The 19,050-nt window shown below is 39.3% G+C and overlaps 1 protein-coding gene across 3 annotated transcripts in view; it reads right to left on the reverse strand.

Annotated features, from left to right (window-relative positions):
• Positions 1-11,362: 11,362 nt before the first annotated feature.
• LOC147439188 (Acid phosphatase/vanadium-dependent haloperoxidase-related protein) overlaps positions 11,363-19,050 on the reverse strand; it is a 36,986-nt gene continuing 29,298 nt past the window's right edge. Inside the window, exon 2 of one of the 3 annotated variants that reach the window (XM_086485068.1) lies at positions 11,363-11,817. In XM_086485068.1, coding sequence (XP_086341194.1) covers positions 11,644-11,817 — 174 coding nt within the window. In that variant the 3' untranslated portion in view covers positions 11,363-11,643. The remainder of the gene's footprint in view (positions 11,818-19,050) is intronic. The other 2 variants (XR_015184556.1, XM_086485069.1) reach the window with 2 other exon arrangements.

Below are 19,050 nucleotides of genomic sequence, written 5' to 3' on the forward strand. Positions count from 1 at the left end.
TGACTGGTATCATTCGGGATTCTGACAAACACTTGGTGAAAGGGTACCCCATCTCGAGTCATGGAAGTGTGATCGTAGATTCTCCAAGCTTCTTCTACAGTAACACCTAGAAAGAAACCTTGAACAATGCTTTGAAAGAAGTCAAATTTCTTTTGAGAGATTAATGAATCATTATATAATCTAATACTATCTCCATTGCTTCAAATCCATGACCAAAATAAGTGCCATAGCGTTCCTAATGGAAAAAAATAAGAGACAATGTAAGCATAGTTTCTCTAGGACATTGCCCAAAAAACTTGACATTACAATATGTCTCTTTAGATAAGTCCTCAAAGCATTAGACATTTCTAGCTCTATCTATCTATCTATCTATATATGTGAGTTTTTTTCTCGTCATTTTCCATCATATGGCACTAAGCATGTCAGAGAGTGGCCTTTGAAATTTGTAGGGTTCAAAAGCAACATAGGATCTTTCAATCACACAAGTTCTTCTCTCTATCTAACTATTCGTATGACATTGACTACCTTACCTTCTCATGTCTGAGTGAGTGTGTATGTGTGGTAGATTGGTTATATTAATTGTCACTTGAATAGAATAGCTAGATTTCAAGCCCTATCAATAGATAGATCTTTCAATGCTTCTATGGACAGGACGCTCAAAACCTCTTTCTTTCTACTGCATGAGGAGGTCTTTTAAGATCCTTATTAGGGAGAAAACTACCAATCCCACCTTCGGTTCCTTGAATTTTTCCCATCACCTAAGTTCAAGGCACCAAAGTGCAGTAGATTTTACTCACATAGGCTGCTATCTTGGTTATTTGGGTACCCTCTTTAAGAAAAATATTGAGTTCAAGGCTTATACAATAGATTGCAAGGTCTTTTGGTTCACTATCATGCTCTCTTGGGATTTTCTTTTGAGTATCATGCCTTGATTTTCAAGACTAATCAAAGACTCTAAGGTATACTGAAATTGCTCTAGGCATTTACATCAAGCGCAAGATCTCTGAAAACCATTTCTATGACATTAAAATCTACGCCTATCTATATGTATACATTTTGGAATGGAATTGAGCGAGGACTCAAACATCCTCAGTAAACTTATAACATCTGCTCTCATAGGCAATTTGGCCCTTATTTTCAGAAGGTTCATATAATATTTTAATTTATTATTCACTCTCTGTCTCTGTGTTTTTAAAACCCAGTGGCCACACATAGTTATATTCTTGAGGTTTCTTAAGTCAAATTCAAATATTTTGATCTCTCTCTCTCTCTCTCTCTCTCTCTCTCTCTCTCTCTCTCTCTCTCTCTCTCTCTCTCTCTCTCTCTCTCTCTCTAGCCGTTTCTCTCTTCTTCCTCCTCAGCCTCCCCCTGAGCGAGGGGCTACCCTGTGGGGGGGCATCAAGCCTTAGTTCGCCGCCTCCCAACTCAGATCAAATCGGCCTGGTCCCAGTACACCCTGAGCGGCCTAGTCTCGCCTTCCTGCGCGACCTGGCCCTGCGTGGTCACCTGCGACCTTGCCCGACTCCGCCCCTGTCAACCTGCTCGATGGTGCCATGCTCCATTTCACCCTCGGCAACCTGCCTTGCCCGATTCCGTCCCTATCAGGCAGTTCTGCTCGGTGGTGCCCTGCTCCACTTCAATCTCGGCAACCTGCCCTACCTTACCTTATTAATGAACCTGCCTTAACCTTTTACCTAAGGGGTTTGTGTCAATGAAGGTGATTCTCACCCTTGCCATCCGACCTCAACCACAAGAAAGTCGGCCTTAACCCCGACCTAAGGTGACTGTCTCGAGAAGGTGACTGATTTGAGAAGGTCCCAAGCAACTCACCCTTGGCATCCATGGCTACTCGGGTCTCATCCCGAGGTAAGCTCAGCTTTGCTGGAGTCGTAGCAACACCTCCCAAGGTAGACAACATCACCCGCCTCCAAACCGAAGTCGAAAACCTCCGCAAGGAGAATGATAAGCTGAAACAAAGGCTTTCAATTTTTGAAGCTTGGCTTGCCACAATAGAGAATCGCAAGGAGGAGAAGTTGAAGCTGATCGAAATCAAGCTCACGAAGGTAAAAGAACAAGTAGAGATGACCGTCACAAAGGAGGTCAAAACTCAAGTACAAGAGGTAATCTCCAAGATCGCGTGGCCTCCATGTTACGTGAACAGCAACGGCAAGAGGAAATCACCCTCATTTTTCGCATTGGAGGGCTTCCAAGCGATTGGAAAGGGGAGGGAGACCTCAGTCACGAGTCATTTGCCCGCATCCAATCTGCAATCCCCATGGTACAGTGTGATCCGGCAAGAATCACTTCTCTTACACACGAACCTCGCACCAATCATGCAATCTACACCTTCAAAACCAAGGCGGACCGAATCAAATTTCTTGAGCAATCAAGGCTTCTCAAGGACACCAAAATATGGTAGGTACGAGAAGCACGCGGAGTAGAGAAATGGGCAGTCTACCGAGGAGGTAAAGCCATTATTCAAGAGTTTCGCACTCCCAAACCCGCTCCCTCCACACCCCTTTCTGCATAGATTTTATTCATCTTATTATGTCTCACCTTCTTTTTGGACCCTCAGTCCTTAACTGAGATGTATCCCAAAACCCCCCCATGTTTGTAATGTCTTGCCTTTGGTCCCATAGGTCATATCTGACCTCCATGGACGATAATACAATCTATCTCTCTCTCTCTCTCTCTCTCTCTCTCTCTCTCTCTCTCTCTCTCTCTCTCTCTCTCTCTCTCTCTCTAGCTTTGGATGTTATTTTTATCTTCATTCTTTATCTTTCTTTGCTTTCTTTTTGTCTATCCTTCTCTCTCCCTCTCTCTCCCTCTCTCTCTCTCCAAGTCTCATAGTCCATTTGACCCTTTTGTTGGAGGTAACATACCATTTTGATATACCCCCATTACCATAATATTTCCTTTCATTGACATCTCTCTCTCTCTCTCTCTCTCTCTCTCTCTCTCTCTCTCTCTCTCTCTCTCTCTCTCTCTCTCTCTCTCTCTCTCTCTCTCTCTCTCTCTCTCTCATGTGGGTGTACTTCACGGAGCTCTGGGAGTAGGGAATATGGAGTTCGAATTTCACTCGTCACACCAAGCAACTAAATGAACTTGAAATCCTTGCATGAACTTCAAAGCCTTGCAGAGACGCCACCAAGCTGGAAAATACTCATTTGTAGGTGCTCGTTGCTCTTCTTTTTTGTAGCCTTCAGCTCACAAATGCAAACACGTGGCAAGGGGCTCCCTTCAACCATATTATGTTAATCTAGATACATCCACTTACACTTAATTGTTGTAGGATGAGGAGGTAATTTGGTTAGTATCCATGTACCTCTAGAGATAACATAATTGTACTATACTTCCATAGCATCTTGTGTCATTGATCCTTTTGTGGAGAAGAGATAGCTTCACTATAGGTGACAGGATCTTCAAAAGTAGAGAGATTGTTATCAACGATATCTTCATCATGAACATGAGAAAAACCATGCTATTAAAAAAAAAGCAAATCAATAAAAATATCAATATCAGCATTGGTAACATTTGGAATTGATGGTTGTGAAGTGAAAAGCTACTCATTAGAAAAAGGTTCCTTATCATAAAATAATGGAAAAACCTTAAGCAAAGATTTAGTATCATCAGCATCATCCACGCACCATGTATCTCCCATAAGCTATTCATTGAAAGTAGCATCATGATTCATTATTATTTTCTTGGGGAAGGGTTCATTGAATGTGTAGTCTTTGAAAGTGTCAAAAAATCTAATAAAAATAAGCCAGAAGTATTAAGCTTTGTTTGTGTTCCTTTAGGAACATGAATATGAGCAATACATCCAAAGATTTGAAAATGAGATACAAAAGGGATTTTACATGCCCATGTTGTGATGGATATCTTCCCAAAAGGAGCAGTAGTGGGAAGATGGTTCTGAAAAAATATTGATGTCAAGATAGCTACAGCCCAGAAAGTGCAAGATAACCCAAAGTGAATTAGCATACATCTTACACCATTAAGAATAGTATAATTCTTTCATTTAATTAGTAATGTCATTCTATTGAAATGAATATAGAAAAGTATGTTCATGAAAGAATACTTTGTTCGATACAATAACTCTGAAACTCATGAGAAACATATTCTCCACCATTATTACTACGAAGTTTTTTGAAACAATGCCCAGTTTGAAGTTATGCAACCTTGTGAAATCTTTTAAAAACAGATAATGATTCAGATTTTATCCAAGCATGAGAACAATTGTATATCGTGAGTAACCATCAATAAACATAATGAAATCATGATGTTGTGATCTTGATGAAGACAAAGGTCCACAAATGTCATTATGAATAAGATCTAAAAGACCATGAAAATGAGTTCTCATAGATTCTCATATGAGAATAGACTTTAAGATCCATGCCATGTACACGATTATGACGGTGAAGGTCCAGTTTTAAAAATTCAGCATCATTAATAAAGCAATGATGCCATACCTTTCAATTATGATCACCTAGAGTAGTGACAACATTTGCCACGGTATCATTAAGAGATAGCTCAAACAAATTGCCATTGCGAGAAGAAATCGCAATAGTCTATTCACCTTTCTCAATGTGGCATTTGGTACGATCAAATCACACAAACAAATCAAGGTCAACAAGTCTTGCAACTGAGAGAAGATTACGTTAAAGATTTGAAACATGTAAACCTCCTCTTAAACTTGAGTTGAAGAAAATATATCAAGATATAAATCTTCAATACCCCTTACTTGACAAGTTGTATCATCAGTAACATAAACAACATGCTTAATAGGTAAAGAATAATAGTTGTATAGCCACTTAGATTAATATTTTATATTTTCTATCACACCAGAATCAATAATGAAATGCAGATTATCACGTACATGAAGTATTCTATTTGGAGGAACCGAACATAAAACACAGCTTGTTTTTTATACAAAGTATGAATAATGTTCAATAGCATATCCACTATTTTGATCTGTATCAAATGGACACTAAAAGCACATATGAGAGGGATGATCAAATTGTCCATAATAATCATAAGGAGAAGAAGAATCTCTAGATAAAACACAGTTATTTTGTGAAAATATTGTGATCTTTGGCATATTGATGTGTCCAACAATCATCTTTAGTATGATCATTTCTGTTGCAGTAAGAACAATGTTTGCTAGGAAATTTGAGATGAGAGAAACTACTTTCAAGACAACCACCTTTGCGTCTTACTCATTGAAATGGATGCCTTTGAACATAAAAAGACCATTCTAACTGTTATGACGTAGATTCTTCTTGTGAAATTATAGCTGCATAGTGATCAATATTACGTCATTCTTGATGTGGAGAGTATTCAATTAAAGATATGCATGTTTTTTTCAAAATCCAAACCATTTTTTAAAGAAAGAATTGTAACAATGTTGTCATAAGAAGAATCATTTATCATATCAAGAAGAATTGTAATTAGTTGCTTTTGTGGAAGAGGATCACCCATATCAACAAGCACATTAATAATAGATTTGAAAGAATCAATATATCTCTTCATAGTAGTATCAATTTCATATTGTAATTTGGTAAGCAAACGTTCGCTATAAGATACTTCCATACATCGTGGAAAGTAAAAAGTTCATACAAATCAAGCGGAAGAGAATCACTAAGAGCAAAAAGAATGTATCGAGCTCTGATTTATCATGCCACTGTCAATCCGTATAAGCAAGATGTCACTCTTCAAAACAGGTCCTTTAACGATAAAAATATTGTTATGACTTGGATTAATGGACTAAAATGGAGATGCATATTTTTTAAGAATAATATCCAAGAATTCATTGCCTCAAGTATTAACAAAAAATTTGCTTTCCAATCAAAAAGCCATGTGCCTTGAAATGGAGGAACAAAACATTGACCAAAAGAAAAAACATTGACAAAAATAGTCAACCATATCCAGTTGTGAGACGACATATAAGATGAGATCACAAAATCTGCACACCATATACGATGAAAGCCGCAAGAGACAAGAGACGTCAACCGAGGACAAGACAGAAGTATCACGGTTATAGTTTGCCAAAATCACCAAAAAAGGATGCTCAACAAAAGCTCAAAGAGGACGAGAGATGACGCCTAACAGAGTAGATAAAAGGAAATGTCAAAAATTAAAGAGTCCTCAAACTAGAAATTAAAAAATAACAATGAACAATGCTTCACAACGATGAAACCTGCATCAACTAAACATAGCATAACTTACAGCTACAAAATCTGTTTTTTATAAAGCAGAACTCAAATCAAATAGTACTAGCAGACAAACAAGTTTTGATCGATGCGCTTAATTTTTTGAATTTTGAGTAGGAAACCCCGAAAAAATTAATCCAAAGTTGAGGGTGTCAAAACACAAATCGATAAGTAAATTAATCAAAAGTTAATCACATCAATTATATTCCTCTTAACACAAAACAATCACTACTAACAAGAATCTCTCCTCAAAATAAAATTTTTAGCAATTGCGAATCTTGCAAACAAACCTATACACATACTTTGTTCTTTCACCATGAGACGCATCGCTACGTGATCGTTACCACTTTGATGAGAGAGAGAGAGAGAGAGAGAGAGAGAGAGAGAGAGAGAGAGAGAGAGAAGGTACATATCATGTACGCTCCTAAAAATTGATTCATAATGAAGACAAGTTACATATATATAAGTGAAACCAGTTTAATTAGAGTGAGCCATATGTAGCTCTACAGTTTTCAAATGCCAAATGTATGTAGCAATGTCTCAATGTACATTGCGTAGCACAAAGCAATATCTTCCATCACAATTCATGATTGTATGCTCAAATAATGATGCAAATCTCCAAGTCTAAAGAATTCAAAAGAGGCACTCAAGTCAACCATAAAGTCAATAATGTGTCCCTCATTTGGTCCAGTGAGTACCATGTCATTTATGCGAAGAGCAGTGATCCATCCACTTGACATTTCTAGTGTTTTCTGTTGGACTATTTTGAAATCCATGTGTAGTCAAACTAGCATATATCTTCTCATACCGAGCACGGGAAGCTTGCATCAAACCTAGATACAAAGCCCTTTTTTAGCATGTGCATCTTGGTTATATAGATCATTTTTTTGTAGCCTTCATAATCAGAGTGTAGACTTGAACTTCATATGTAGAAAATGAATATGTAGAAACATTAAGAGAATTTGCGTAGAAACATTTGGAGTAACCTTGAAAATTTGTATATATGCATATGCATGTGCATATAAATAGAAAGATAAATATATACACATAGCATTTGTAGTAACCTTCAAAAAAAAAAATTATACATATAAATATGCATATAAATAAATAGACACATATATGAATAAAACATTTGCGACAGCCTTGAAAATTGGTTTATATACATGTACATATGTATATAAATAAATAGATACATATAATAATATAACATGTGTTTTTATCAAAATCTCTTAATGTATCTACACACACGCACACGCGTGCGCACGCGCAATCATGTTTATATGCTTATTTTCAAGGTATTATACATGTACCAATGCAAAATCTTTTAATGGTTAAAGTGTAAAATTCAAGAAGAGAGTTTATCTTGACAAGAAGTTTGGACTTTGGATATGGTAGACTAGACAATGCAATAAGATGGAAAAACTTGCCCACATCTTTTAAATAATGTAACATGCCTGGAGGATAATAAGGCAAGACAACAAAGGTGAGAAGGAAGACCATGGGACATGGGGAGGTAGTCAAAATATTGAACAATAAAAAGCTAGTGAGCGAGAAAAGAAGAACAAAGAAACACGAGCAAGAAATGATTTACATCCATTTAAATGTACATATTTGCTATTCTCAAATGAATCCGTATCAAAGAGGTTGTACACACTCCACTACCATAGTACTTAAAGGCCCTTATTGTGGCACAAAAATACCATCTCTTATTATTATGTAGAATGCAATTGGTCAATTGATCTTATAAGTAGCTCCAATTTCAGTAAACCTCCATAAGTAAGACTTTCAAATAGACTCCATGGCAAGCATCACTTTCGTCTCTCATACTAATCATTGTGACTATTTTTGGCCCTCAATTGTCTACCACTAATCTATGATTCAAGAAATCTTATTTATCTCATATATTGTGAGAAAATATATTGTCATTCTATCAGAAGCGCTTTAAGAAAGGTACTCAAAAAACTGATCTAAAATGTAAGCTTAACAACCCTCACAGAACTTAATAAAGGAAATTTGAATTAGTCCATAAAATATTGTATGTCACCAAATCTACCTAAAATCGAAGTGTTTGATTTGTGTTCACCTAAGTTTATGATTCGATTATGAAAATATGTAACGTTTATATATTTTTTTATTAGAAGCAAAGTTAGATAATTTTGACATTACCATTGCTTCCAGAGTAGCCCATAACTTACAAAACAACTTTTGAAGCATTGAAAGCAAACATTAGAGGTGTCAAAATAGCCAAAAGAAGTGGTGGATATAAGGGCTTGAACTGGAGCACATCAACAAGCACCCAATTTGGGTGTGCCTAAAATAACATGCTATCTTGTATAAGAGCTTTTAATGCATAAGAACTTCTATTGGGTGCGTCATTCGCCGTTCCAACCGTGAGGCATTGTTGATGTCAAAATTGCCAAATCTTTGATTCGAAAAGAAAATTTAAACATTTTTAGGTTCTATGCAGAATTAAAATTTTATAGACTTTATATTTTTTATTTTGCATAGACCATCATATGTACTTCACTAATAAGCATTTACTTTTCAATAAAACTTTTCTCTTGTAGGCAAATTTTGCCTTTGAGATTAATTATTGTTGACTTTTTATGTTTGATTGTCTACAAAAAAATCCCTTATACAAATAAATTATATTCACTTCTCAAGAATACCGAATATATTTTGTCACTAAATCACAAGCAATATAAGAAATGTACTCAAAAACCCAAAAAGAAAAAAAAAATTGACTGACAAATCTACCTTACGACCAAGAAATTCAAACAGTGTATAAACTATTGCATGTAACCAAATATACCTAAAACCTAACCTTTCAATGTGAGGTTATGAATATCATGAGCCAAGTTTTTGTTTTGCTTATGAACAAAATGTAAATCTGTCCAAAATGTTTATTAGAGAAACAAATTAGTTGAATTCGACTTTTTTTTTTTGCGTTTGGAGCAACCCAAAACCTACAAAACAAATAGGACCAGAACGACCGAAAGAAGTGATGGGTAGAAGTATGTCATCAAGCACCCAATTTAGGTGTGCCCTAAATAGGTGCTTGTTGGTATGCTATGTTTTAACAACTTCAACTTCTTGCATCTCTTGGTCATTGTGGCCCCTCAGCATGTCAAATTTCAATGCTTCAATTCATCTTTAGGCTTTGACCGCTTGGGATCCAATGGTGACATCTATACCACCATAACTTCCTTCGAAGAACAAATTTGAAAATCTTTATCAATTTGCATGGGTATTAGAGAGACACTTTTAGAAAAAACAAGCACAACTTCGATAATTTGAAAAGTGTTAGTTAAGCAGTTGCAATGATGCTTGTACTTTATCAATGAAAGGTTGTGGAATGAGTCTCCTTGCCTGTTATACTCAACCCTCTTGTCCTCCCAAGATAGATTATACATACAGCGACATCATAATCAGGGCTTGCCAAAAACATTTAAAGAAAGTAAGGGCACGCTTAAAACCCTTCGGGATTTTAGGTCAAACTTTGAAGCATTTGCCAATGTTTACACTAAAACATGTAAGTATTCTTCAAGGCAAGCTATGAATCAGAAAATTTTATTTATTTATTTTATTTATTTTGAAAAAGTAAGAACTTGAAATTACAACTCACACCCGACTCCGTGAGGTGGAGCATCCCAACCGGATAAGGTTGGCCAACCCATCATGTGGACTAAGGGAACAACCCCCAAGGGCTACATGTCACACGAGCTGTCAAGGGGGTTTGAACCCAAGACCTTAGACACAAGAGGCTCTTGCAATTTTAGCCGATTAGAAGTACACAAAACCTTAGTCTTTTGCAAATACTAAGATGCCACTCTATCAGAATGTGCTTGTCAATACAATCATGAGATGTTCTTTTGCATGGATCTTGCTTGTTGATGCACTACGTTGTTAAATTTCTTCAAAAAGTGGCTTTGGTCAACATTTGCAAGGTTAGTATTCTTAGCCACATATGGAGTTAAGTGGAATCAATACTAATATAGCATACAATGTATTATTGGCAATTGTTACTAAATTTTCTTTCAAACAAAAGTACAACGATCTACTAAAAACAACCACCAAAACGCAGAGTTGAACATTGAAATATTATTAGAGAACATTGAGACAACTCAACATTTGCGAGGCTACGATTCTAATTCATGTTCGGAGTTGAGTCCACATTGAAATAAGATACGAAGTACCATTTGGTAAGCAAATACAAAGAATTTGTGAAATATTCGAGATAAAAGCAGTTAAAAGCATGTAGAGTTCTGGGCTCTTCGATAATAACAAGGATGTGACTGTAAAATTTAGATCCTAAGCATCACTTGTTTTTCTTTGGTCGGCTTTTTCTATTTTCTTGCTTTCGAACATCCGAAATTGGGTAATCTTTCGACATGGAGACCCCAAAAAGGGTTTGTGGTAATCATCAAATGAGAGAATCCATTCATTGGAAGATTGGTCAAGAACTAAGGTCTGACATGCATTTCAAACAAAACCAAACTTCTGAGCCTTCCATGGGTATAGAGTGATGAGCGCTTGGTCCATAGGTTGAAAGTGAGATATGAATCCAACATAGTGCCAAGGTTTGGTGGTGAAAAATGAAAGTACCATAAGCTGATGGTGATATCTACTTGTACAAAAGAACTAGCTAGCCTTAGTGAAAGCCCTCTATTGAAAAATAAAAAGAGGAGAAAGAGATTGTCTCTACCTCCACAAAATTGTAAAACAAATACCTACATCAATTATACTGTTTTTTTTTTTGTAAGTAAAGATTAACTCATAGATGCCACAGCCACAGCAAGTTAAAGAGCGCCCCCTTACAAGATTTAGCTCTTGCATATTTTGAGCCAAGCTATGCTCAAAGAAAACCTGGCCTTCCCTTCAGTCGGAACCCCGCACTTTTATAGGGAATGCATATTAAGTACGAAGATGTTTCATTGAGAGGGACATAATGTCACCAGCATTGTCTTGCATTATATTGTCGCCCATGTCCATGAAACCTAAGTGTGCATCCACGTGCAATTGGCCTTAAGGGGTATTCTCGAGAAACGCACGACAAAAAGTTGGAATACATGGAAAGAGAAAATAACTCATCTTCACCAAACCACAAACAAGCTACACCGAGATGCTAATGGCAACGATAATCAGCGTAATACATAGAACTGAATGCTGACATTAATCTGATCTTAACTGAGAAAAGGCAAGAACCATGTTCCTGATAAAATGTTCGATGAGACTCATGTAACATGGAGCTCGGAAGGGATCTTTAAAAGCAAAGATGCACATCAGAGAAAGCCCCCACACAGAAGGTTTGGCTCCGCACTTACCAACTAAACCGCGCATTGATCTTAAATAGGCTAGACCATATAAGCCAGATATGCCACAAAACTAAAGCCAACTGTAGATAGATATGGTAGGCCTTTGACATACACAGCTAAAACCCATTTCCTGGAAAGGCGCCATAGCCCTGAGAACACAAATAACCAGCTATAATGCCGACAAATGCACCAGCACCCACTTGCAATGGTGTGTGGCCCAACAATTCTTTAAGCTTTTTTTCACTTATTGGATGCCCTTGAAATAGATCCTCCACAATCAAATTTAAGACCTGTAGTGTATATTCGATAGTCAGTATCAAACTCTCTCTCTCTCTCTCTCTCTCTCTCTCTCTCTCTCTCTCACACACACACACACACACACACACAAAAAAGTGGGGCTTTGACCATGTGCATTACATAATAGGTCCATATACAAGAATTATGGGGAAACCCCTGAGAGATATACAATGAGACTATTGGGGAAAATCCCAAAACAAACAATAGGATACATCTAGGAATAAAGAAATGTAGCTATCTGGATTGTGATCAAGTCTACACAAATCTACCCAAAGCTCTATCCACGTGTAACAGACTTGAGAGATGAAGACGAGAGCGCACCCGATGCATGGTGGATTGAGGGTGGGAGTGGCTAAGAAGTCCGAGGCAAGGACACGAAGATTCTTTCACAAACAAAATCTTGACTGCTCTGTCAAATTCTTCTCGAGAACCTATGTGTTGCAGAAGGGATCTGATTCTCCGTAGAAGAAGAATCTTTCTAAGCTCTGATACCACTGTTACAAGCTTGGACACTCCAAGCCAGAAATCAAAAGCAACACACGAACAAAAATTACAAAATCACTAAACTTTACTAGAGAGAGAGAGAGAGAGAGAGAGAGAGAGAGAGAGAGAGAGAGAGAGAGAGGAAGAAGACGAAGAAGAATAAGAAGAGAGTTTTAACGTCGTAGGAAACTATCCCAAGAGACCTTAAAGATCTAGCCGACGAGGAGAGTTGAACTCAAGACCTGTTATTCAAGAGGGAGACTCGACATGGCACAGCGGAGTTCCACGCCCAGAAGTACTGGCCCCAAAGACTAGCGCCCTTTTCGGTATTTCTTTATTATTGCTCGCAACAAAGTACAACTCCCGAGGGTTCTGTGCTCTTAGACTCGCGCCCGAATGCTCTGCAGAGTGAGAGACCAAAGTGCTCTTTTAAACTTACAAGGGATGCCCAAAAGCAAGAGTTCAAAAGCACTTCACCCAAAAGCAAGTGCTCTTAAAGGCATCTTGGGACCATATGATGAGTTGATCCCTCTCCTTATAAAGAACCTTTATTCAGGGAGAATCTTTTTACAAGCACAATACCGCAGAAAACCCCGCCATTCTAGATCTTAGACTCGATGGTCATTTCCTTCCCGTTAAGGGAGATCCGAGAAACCAACTCTCGATTCCTTTCTAGATGCTTTGAAGAGTAAGCCCCTTTGGGCTCCTTTTATTCTTACAAGGGATGCCAAAAGCAGAGCCCCCAAAAGCATGTAAAACCTACAAAAAGCACAAACACAAAAGCAACAACTCGTAGAGTGTATTCATAAGCTTCACCTATCGCTCCTAGTACGGAAAAGCGACCTCCATTCCTCGACTTCTTACAATCACTTGCAACTTCACGAAAACAGACTCTCCTTGTGCTAGCATTGGCAAATCTAGGAAGAGAAGAAGCGCTAGCGGTGCTTTTATAGGCTCTAGAGAGCGGCAAGAATAGCCAGTTCAGACTCCTGTAACAATACAATGTGGAAGCAGAGCTACAGCCCGTAGGAGTGAGTAGGAGTGAGTGGACTGGCGGAAGCGCGCACGCGAGAGAGAGAGAGAGAGAGAGAGAGAGAGAGAGAGAGAGAGAGATTGTCCACTTTTTTCTGCAGATTGGAGACGCTACCTATTTTTTAAGCATTATTTTAAGTGGGCAATCGGTCACTCCTTTTAAAAGAGTGTGAACCTATTCAAAACTCAATAAAAACTCAGTGAGCTTCAAGTGTACACATTTAAATATCCTAAATTCAATAAATAATAGAAATTACTCAAAAAAATAAAATAAAATAAAAAATTAGTCCATTTAGCAACACCCTTTGGCTTCTAAACAGTTGTCCTCAATTGTAGTGCTTGTACATATCCTTCCAAAATCTCGAGCTAATTCTACTCAACGTCTAGAGTAGAAAGTTCTTGGATTTCACCAAAATACTTCCATGTAATCTTTCCAAACTTTAGTGGCCGCTCCTAATGATGAATGTTTTGCTCCATTTGGAGTATTTCTTCTGTTTCCTCAACCTCGGGAGGTTCCTCAACAATAGACTAACTTGGAGGCGGTCCCACATATGGCCGGAGTAGACTAACATGGAAAGTATAATGGATCCTCTGGTTAGGCGGTAGCTCTAATCGAAATGTCACATCATTCACTTGGTCAATTATCTTAAATGACCCATAGTAACGATTGGAAGGTTTTATCACTTCTCCTTATGAGTCGCTTGTTTCTTTAGTCTTGCCTTCTCAAACTTAAGTAAGATAAATTGATCGACTATTAAGTTCAAATTCCTTCTGTGCTTGTCCAAAGCTTTCTTATGTTTTTTCTGAGAGCGTAATATTGCTCTCTTAACATGCACATAGGCAGTATTCATATCCCAAACAAATTCATCCATTGCAAATATCTTATCCTTCGTTAAAAGGATCGGTGGAAGCAAAGGCTAACCATAAAGAATCTCCAAGAGTGCTTTTCCCGTAAATGAATGTACGATATTGTCATACGCGAACTCGACAGGGAGCAAATACTTTTCCCACTCAGACAGCAGCCTAATGCAAAAACGCTAGGCCTGATCTGCAAAAAACGAAGGTATGGTTAAACATCCGTCACAATGGATGTTGTGTCTAGGTGATGCCGCCACCCTGTTTGTGCAGAGATCGCTGGCTGATCTGGAGGTTATTGCAAAAAACGTTGGCTTTTGCTGATCTTGGGAGAAGTACTTGTTGCGAATGAAGCGTTGGTCCCACAGAGAGCCTGAAGCTGCTGAAACCGTGTGAGTGTGCGTGCGGAAGAGAGAGAGAGAGAGAGAGAGAGAGAGAGAGAGAGAGAGAGAGAGACCACAAATGCTATGTGTAGGAAAGGGGGCGATCAGCCCCCCACTGACTACCAGAGCAAGAGAACCTCAGTACAACAAATGATGGAAGTAGGTACCTCATGGTCCCATAAATAGGTGCCCAAGGGGAGGTAAGGCAAAGCCTGGAAAAATCCCCCGCGACCCAACAAGAAAATGATATATGGAAATATACGAGGGCGGCCGGCGGCCCAGGCACAACCTATGCTATGGGTGGCCGGCCCAGAGACATACTAGCCGTACAAGCATGCCCTAGACCTGTGAAGCAGCAGTATGGTATAAGTCAACATTAATATCCTTGACACCATCAAGGAAAGTGTCCATCTCATCTTCCTCATGCATAATCTTCGACTCTAGCTCTTTACACAGCAATGCAATTTTAGCCTCATTGAGACTTGCATAAAGACCAACCAGAATATCCCAAGCCTGTTTTGCAGATTTTGCTGAACGAATACGATAAGTAATAGTGCGCTTCACAGACAACGCAATCAATGCAGGAGCCTACGCATCTCTTACATCCCAACAAGCTAGCTCAACCATAGGCAAAACGCTTCTGGCAACAACAACCTTGCCACCAAAACCTACAACATCCTCAACATCGCCCACATCCTCAGAACTAGGAGGTACATCAATGCCCTGCACAATATTCCAAAAGCCTTTATGACACGAGGACATGTTGCATCATGTAAGCCCACATAGGGTAATTGTCCCCATTCAATCTATCCTCAGTATCAAACATCTTGAACACATCTGTGTTGTTGTCAGTCATGGCGAATGCCTTCACCTAATGAGAAAACTACCCGAAAAGAGGAGAAATAAAGCAAGACCAACGCGTCCTATTCAAGCTACTGGCGACTAAGCCTAAGAGAACGAAACCTGCTCTGATATTAATTGTTGAAATTAGGGTTGCAAGGAAACACACAACGCTTGAAGAAGACAAAGGAACCTCAAGGCACACAACAGAGAGTGTATTACTTAGTGTGCATGGAAAGATAAGATAGCCCTAGAGTGATGGGCGTATATACAAGGCACGGGGAGAAAAACCTCCTAGTGAGGGGAAAAATGTCACGGCGGTCCTAAGTATGTTCACACACACCACTATCACATGCATACGGTAACAGTATGATGGCATTTGGACATATTCATCAAGCAGACTCACTTTATCTGGCAAGGAAAACAATGAAATTCAATCATTTGGTCAAGCCGTTTCTCTCACAAATTTTCAGATTACATTGTATGCTGGCATCTATAGTGCTAAATAGAGATCCCAAATTACATTGTATGACGGCTTCTTTGGCAAACATGATCCCCAGGTGACGATCTTTCAGATCTTCCTATTCTTAGCAATCCAAGTTTACCGATGGTGTGATTCTCTTTGAGTCTTGGGTTCCATGAGATTCAAATTTTGCTATTCAATTACAGAGGAAGCAAAATTTCTGCAGATTATCTCAGATTTCTTTCTGGTGGTACTTATTTTCTTTTCTCAAAATTAAGCAGGAAGGGGGCTTCCTATCTTTGGGGAAGTTCTCTACTTTAGCTCTAGAGCTTTGAGTGAGAGTGTTGCTCTGATCCGACATGGGATTGAGTCAATTCTTACCTCAGAAGGTACTTTTGAGGATACTTCTCTCTCAGAGGGAGCTTCCAACTTATTATCTTTAGTCGACTACCAATGCTCCATCCAACAGAAAACACAAAGCACTTAGTATCTTGGCAAATGTTTTCCTTAGCCAATTTTGTGGTTGCCTCGTCTTTCGGATTTGTGGTCTGACGGTTGCTCTTCCGAGTGCATCCGAGCAATAGTTTCTCTGTCTCCTTCCAAATTGATCCCTAAAGACTGTACTATTCAAGGCACACCTACTTCCCTTATCCTTAGACTGGCATGTTATCTCGAACACGTGGATAGTGGTCCTTCTCAGACTAGGAACCAATTACAGTTAGTCGGCATTCTTCAAAGAGGGGAGACTTTCTTCTTGGTTCTTCCAGATTTGGTTCCAGGTTCCGCAGGTATAATATTTTTACTTTCGGATTCACCTCCCTTTGGTGATCGAGTCACACAGGCAAAGATTGTTTGAAGACTTATGACAGTTATCCATGGTTCGGGTGTTCTCCCTTCAGAGGGGGAAATGGAGTCATCTTGGGACTCAGTTTTCACACACTTCTTCCTTGCCGTACCAGTGGCTCCATGAGAAGCGGACATGATTGACAGTCTATTTGATGGCTTTCTATAGCACCTTGTCCTTCTCTTGCAGAGCTAGGGAAGGTCTTGTCGTGTTAGTTGCAGTCTCAGTATTAATGTGTGTTCCTTTCTGCTAGATGTTTATTCCCGATTCACTCTGAGAGTGGAGTGATATTCTCTCGGGGGGTATCCAGACGAATGAAGATCAATTGCAGTTTCACTCTCAGTTCCGATGAAGTTTCTTCAGATACATTTTGCAATTTATCATGTGGTTGGTGTAGTTCTTTGTTTCTTCATCATCGGACAGTTGATTTCTCGGTAGCCTCGGTTGTCCCCTTCTTTGGGCTTCCCTGTAAGGTGCAGCGGAAGTTAATGTTGAACTTTGCTCAAGATGAGTGCTCCGAACTGTACTCAAGGTTCCTTTTACTTACGTAAGGGAGAGCCTTCCGTTCCTTTAGTGAGCGAGTGCAAATGATCACAAACAAAGTGGTAAACACAGTGAATGAAGGTATTGAGACTGAGAGATAGAGAGAGAAGAATACGACACCATAATGTTGTCAAACCCTCCTCCGAAGGCCCCACTCTCTATGGCGAGAGCGGTCTATTGCTATTGATTGCACAAATCTCTACAATGCTTGGACGTGCCGATGATGTCGACAACGATGAGGACGATGACGAGACTGACTGAAATCTGAAAACGCTAAGAGATGAAATCTACAAATCTGTATCTGTTGAATTCTGACTCTATGTCGGTGATAATGTCGATGACGACACGCTGAAAACAAAGATGCTGAAATCCGCGTTTTCCAGGCTGAAACTGCAAACTATGTTGGATCTGACCATGCGTCGAGGATCTGCTGTGGGAAGGTGAGGTCTGCGAGGTTCAGGACTTGTTCTGCTGTGTTTAAGTGCTGAAAACTGAAAACATTGTTCTATGGGCTGATTTTGTCGCGAAGATCTGCGAGGGTGTCAGGCTGATGCAAAAACGCTAGGGCTGATCTGGTCTTGCTGTGGAGAATCTGCTAACGCTAGGGCTTCTCCTTGTTCTGCTGTAGCCAGGAATCTGCAAGAGCAAAAACGCTGGCTATACTGTGGATGCAAAACGCTAGCCTTGCTACTGTGTTGCAAAAACGCTAGGCCTTGGGGGGGGGGGGCGCTACTGAGAAGGTGCCTGTTGAACCGAAGCTCCTGCTGCCTCTTCTGTTGTGGAATGCTAGCGCTAGGTTTGCTTGTATACTTGGCTAGTCAAATTACCCTACCCAGTTCCCAACAGAAGTCACTTAAAAAATAATAAGTGAAAAATGTCAAAAATAGGGAAAATAGGTCTATGCACTGTAAAAATGCTCCTAATGGGTTCTGATGGAAATCTGATGATCATGCTGTGTGCAACCAAAGGATATGCATCTACTTAAAGTGTTTGGACATGCACGGTTTGCGAACAGACTCACAAAAGTACTAAATGACTTCCTAAGCTAGGCTAACTGACTGAATTGAATCCATGTCATGAAGTAGCTTGTCCACGTACACATAGGGTTTGATGTGCAGGTGACATCCCCTCCTTTTCAAAGTGAGGTACTGGTACCGAACTGTATGGCGTCGAGGGAGATCGCCAATAGGGTCTGGAATCTTGGAAAGGACTCTTCGCCGACCCACTCTGATGCGTGGGTCGTGCGATACTTGAACTTCATAAAGGTCTGCAATGCTTGCTTCTTTGAGCCGCGCTGAAAGTGACAAAGTATACTGTGGCTCCTTCAATGCTTCAACTTCGTCTATAGTCATGCCGCTACCTTCTTCAAGAATCTCCGAGGATGAAAATTCCTAAAACCACTTCCAACACAAAAACATGAACATACCCATTTCATGTAAAGTGACTGGAAAAATTCTAGTCTTTCGAAAAAACTGAGCATGCAATGCAGATGAGCAAAGTGACGGAGTGTCAAACCGTTCATCAAACACACGCAAACAATGGGATCGAATCTTGACTTGATCTAAATCAATCAACTGTGGCAAAACACAATGGAAATGCCGATGCTTGATGCTCAATCCTTCTTGTGCTCTTTTTGATACTGTGTCATGCCAAGGAAGAGACATGGAATGTGAATTCCTTGAATGCAAACATTTCATCTTTTCATGAGTAATCTGCATACATCCGTGACATTCATGAGGGGATCGTGTTCATCATACAATATGTCATGCCTATGAAAAGGGAT

The sequence above is a fragment of the Adiantum capillus-veneris genome, chromosome 16 (genome assembly GCF_014529385.1).
Source record: "Adiantum capillus-veneris isolate H3 chromosome 16, ASM1452938v2, whole genome shotgun sequence".
NCBI lineage: Eukaryota > Viridiplantae > Streptophyta > Polypodiopsida > Polypodiales > Pteridaceae > Adiantum > Adiantum capillus-veneris.